At 37.8% G+C, this 4551-nt stretch overlaps 1 protein-coding gene across 1 annotated transcript in view; it reads right to left on the reverse strand.

The window, feature by feature from the left end:
* The window catches only part of CENPC (centromere protein C), a 94961-nt gene that overhangs the window by 11752 nt on the left and 78658 nt on the right, over positions 1–4551 (reverse strand). Inside the window, exons 14-16 of the mRNA XM_010848899.1 lie at positions 2787–2891; positions 1121–1249; positions 630–725 (exon numbers count right to left, since the gene is read on the reverse strand). Coding sequence (XP_010847201.1) covers positions 630–725; positions 1121–1249; positions 2787–2891 — 330 coding nt within the window. The remainder of the gene's footprint in view (positions 1–629; positions 726–1120; positions 1250–2786; positions 2892–4551) is intronic.

Here is a 4551-nt window from a genome sequence, read left to right on the forward strand (position 1 = left end):
GGCTTCCTGATAATTCAGTTGGTAAAGAATCTGCCTGCAATGCAGGAGACCCCAGTTCAATTCCTGACTTAGGAAGATCCGCTGGAGAAGGAATAGGCTACCCACTCCAGTATTCTTTGGCTTCCCTTGTGGCTCAGCTGGTAAAGAATTCGCCTCCAATGCAGGAGACCTGGGTTCGATCCCTGGGTTGGGAAGATCCCCTGGAGAAGCGAAAGGCTACCCACTCCAGTATTCTGGTCTGGAGAATTCCATGGATAGTCCATGGAGTTGAAGAGAGTTGGACACAACTGAGCGACTTTCACTTTCCCCCTCAACAGCCCTTGTCCGCAAGTGTCCTCCTGATCAAAGAAGGCCTGGATCCTACTGGAGAAGGCAACATTCCTGATGGTAGCACTTGTATCATAGAGGACAAATGCATGGTACTATATGTCCCTGGAGGTTGTCTACCGTTAATTCCCCCACAGTAGTCCTCATACAGGCTATTTATTTGAATCAGACTTGCTATTGGACTTTGGCTCTTAAAGATCTAGGGAGAGAAAGGAAAAGTAGAAAAGCCAGCCTTTAAGCAAACAGTTTGTCCTTACTAGATGTTAAATTAAGCATTCTCAGAATCAACCCTCAGAGCTTACCCATAAGAACAGTCTCTCGTGTTTGTGGGTCCTTTACCCTTGTTGGCTCCAGAGGATCTCCCAGAGGTATATTCAGATTTACCGTAAATTTATTCTCTGCAAAAGAAATACCACTGAAATACTATTTATTTAAAACTCTTGTCCATTAAAAAAAAAATCTAGCATGAAATAGAGCTAAGGACAAGTTGAAAAGGAAAACGGAAGAGGCATATTTCTTCCTGTTTATCAATGACCACTTTGATGCACTGAAGAGGTAAGTTTCATTTGACAGTGCAGTTTACCCGTGTGGAAATGTTTTACACTATGATATTAATGATTTTTTAAAAAGAATAAAATAAGTTTACTTTCAAAATCTAAAGAAAAGTAGACATTAAAAAGAGAATTTACCCTTAAGTACTATTATATTCTGAAGCCTTTAGAGGTATATTTCAAAATCTGCACAGAACTATTTTTCAAAACACTGTTATTTAAAATAAGGAAAAAGTTCATACTTCTTTCATCATTTTCAAGACAGATTCTTTTCCTATTAGCTGTTGTAATGATTCTTCCCAAGTTTCCTTTTGCTTTCCTTTTAGATGATACTGTGTCTGGGGACAGTATTCCACCAATCACAAATCCTCCTGAAATTTAACCCCCAAAAGGTAAATTATCATACGTAGCAAAGTGAAAATCTTGAAACAAAATTCATTACATTAATACAGGACATTTCTTTTCAAAGCAAAGAATACAGTATTATTACTACTCTACAGCTAATTCAAGTAACACAAATAGCAACTGATTTCATTTAAGTCTCTCTACTATCCTAAATCTAGTGGCTCAGTCAGTAAAAAATCTACCTGCAATGCAGGAGACCCGGGTCCAATTCCTGGGTCAGGAAGATCCCCTGGAGAAGGAAATGGCAACCCACTCTAGTAATCTTGCCTGAGAGGATCCTAGTGGGCTACAGTCATGGGGTAACAAGAGTCAGACACAACTTAGCAACTGAACCATCACCACTATCCTAAATCTAGACACAGTGATGAAACATAACTGAATGATCTCTATTGCTTGAAATAAATAGTCATCAGTGGAGGTATAAAAAATGAAGGACACAAAGATTAGCAATGAACTATTTATAGTAATCCACATGTCAGTTTAGTCCTTTGACTCAGAAATACTGATTTAGGAAGTAACTTTAATATAACACTATTTTCTTTCCTATCCTCTATAATTTTTGTAGAGAAATATGACAAGAAAATAGAATGAGAATAATAATGGGGAATATTTAATCTTTGCCAGTTAAAATTTTCTCATGTTCTGATCTAAGGTTTCATTTTATGCAATTAGAAATCTTACTGAATGTATAAAAATAATGTGCTCCATGCTCAGTTGTATCTGACTCTCAGCTAACCCATGGACTGTGGCTCGCTAGGCTCCTCTGTCCATGGAATTTTCCAGGCAAGAATACTGGAGTGGGTTACCATTTCCTTCTCCAAGAGATCTTCTTGAATCAGAGATTGAACCTGCTGCATCTCTTGGGTTTCCTGCTTTGGCGGGCAGATTCTTTACCACTGGGCCACCTGGGTTAAGTGTTAGTCACAAAGTCATGTCCAACTCTTTGTGACCCCACGGACTGTAGCCCACCAGGCTCCTCTGTCCACTGAATTCTCTAGGCAAGAATACTGGAGTGGGTTGCCATTTCCTTCTCAAGGGGATCTTCCCAACCCAGGGTTCAAACCTGAAGTCTCCTGCATGGCAGGTAAATTCTTTACCGTCTGAGCCACTAGGAAAGCCACCTGGGGACACTCTATAAAACTACACAATCACTTCAAATTGCTAGCAAAGAGAAAAAAAAAAATCAGCATCTCTACAGTAATCAGAGAAACCTGGACTTGAACCTATTCTTGTCACACTCTTGGAGAATGATGATTAAATAAAGTAATGTTATAAATATGTAAGACAGTACTTGGCTTCCCTGGTGGTTCTGCCTGCAATGTGGGAGACCTGGGTTTGATCCTCAGGTCAAGAAGATCCCCTGGTGGGCTACAGTCCATGGGGTCACAAAGAGTCAGACACGACTGAGCGAGTTTCACTTTCTTGGCACAACACATATCTAAATAAATTATAGCAATTATCATTATTATTTTTTATTTTGAACTGTTAAAATGTAAATTTTACCTGATGGCCTTGACTGATAATCTATTCGTTCCCCTCGCCAGTATTCCAAAGGTTTTGATCGTGTTCTCATAGTTCTGCGAACATTTGGTGTATTGGAGGGCAATACTGTAAAAGACATCAGACAAAAATATACACATATGTTGAGCTGGATGAAACTCTGCAGTGAAAAGACTGATATTACTTTCTAGAACAGGAATGCTTCTAGACAAAACACTAGAGAAACAAATTTTAAGACATATTTGGGCTAATAAAGAAATGTCAATGAAAAAATAAACTACTAGATTGGAAAGATTTAAAAATATGGTAACATTCATGGTTAATATGTTATAGGTACACTGAAATTCTCATATATTCCTGATAGGAATATAAACTGAAGACAATCTGACAATACCTATAATTATAATACTCTGAGGTGGCAAATTTCACTTTTAGAAAATGAATTTGCAAAATATTCATAAAAATAGGCAAAGATCTAGGTACAAAAACATTCATAGTAGTACTGTTTATAATAGGAACCGAAAACGGAAGTCAAACTGAAAACCATCTAAATGTTCCCAATAGGAAATGTGTTAATCAGGGGTAGTCATATATGTGTGTGTTTGTGTGTATACACACTTATCTACTCATTTTCTCTGACCAATGCAAAGTTCTATATGCTAAGTTTTCTGGCTATATAATAAACTTTCTATGTTCTACCTTATTTCTGGTTTGCTGGATTTCTCCAATTCTGAAAGTGGTTTATCAAAATCCCTAACTGTATTGCTTAAAATCTCCTTGCTTTTCCTCAAGTTTTTTTTTTTTTTTTAATACATTTTAGTTGCTAGGCTGTTTGGTACATAGGAGTTTATGATATTTCTATCTTCTTCATAAATTGCCTATTTTTACAAGTCCTTTATTCTGTTCACATTTTTAACTTTAAATTTCACTTCACCTCATATTAAAAATGCATCACTACTACCTTCTGTTTATATTACCCTACTTAATTCTTTGATAATCTTTTATTTAAAAACCTGTTTTAAGTGCTATTTCTGCTTTATTGACTATGCCAAAGCCTTTGACTGTGTGGATCACAATAAACTGTGGAAAATTCTGAAAGAGATGGGAATACCAGACCACCTGACCTGCCTCTTGAGAAATCTGTATGCAGGTCAGGAAGCAACAGTCAGAACTGGACATGGAACAACAGACTGGTTCCAAATAGGAAAAGGAGTATGTCAAGGCTGTATATTGTCACCCTGTTTATTTAACTTCTATGCAGAGTACCTCATGAGAAACGCTGGACTGGAAGAAACAAAAGCCGGAATCAAGATTGCTGGGAGAAATATCAATAACCTCAGATATGCAGATGACACCACCCTTATGGCAGAAAGTGAAGAGGAACTCAAAAGCCTCTTGATGAAAGTGAAAGTGGAGAGTGAAAATGTTGGCTTAAAGCTCAACATTCAGAAAACGAAGATCATGGAATCCGGTCCCATCACTTCATGGGAAATAGATGGGGAAACAGTGGAAACAGTGTCAGACTTTATTTTTGGGGGCTCCAAAATCACTGCAGATGGTGACTGCAGCCATGAAATTAAAAGATGCTTACTCCTTAGAAGGAAAGTTATGACCAACTTAGATAGCATATTCAAAAGCAGAGACATTACTTTGCCAACAAAGGTTCGTCTAGTCAAGGCTATGGTTTTTCCTGTGGTCATGTATGGATGTGAGTGTTGGACTGTGAAGAAGGCTGAGTGCCAAAGAATTGATGCTTTTGAACTGTGGT

Source organism: Bison bison, unplaced genomic scaffold (genome assembly GCF_000754665.1).
Source record: "Bison bison bison isolate TAMUID 2011002044 unplaced genomic scaffold, Bison_UMD1.0 scf7180017864279, whole genome shotgun sequence".
Lineage (NCBI taxonomy): Eukaryota > Metazoa > Chordata > Mammalia > Artiodactyla > Bovidae > Bison > Bison bison.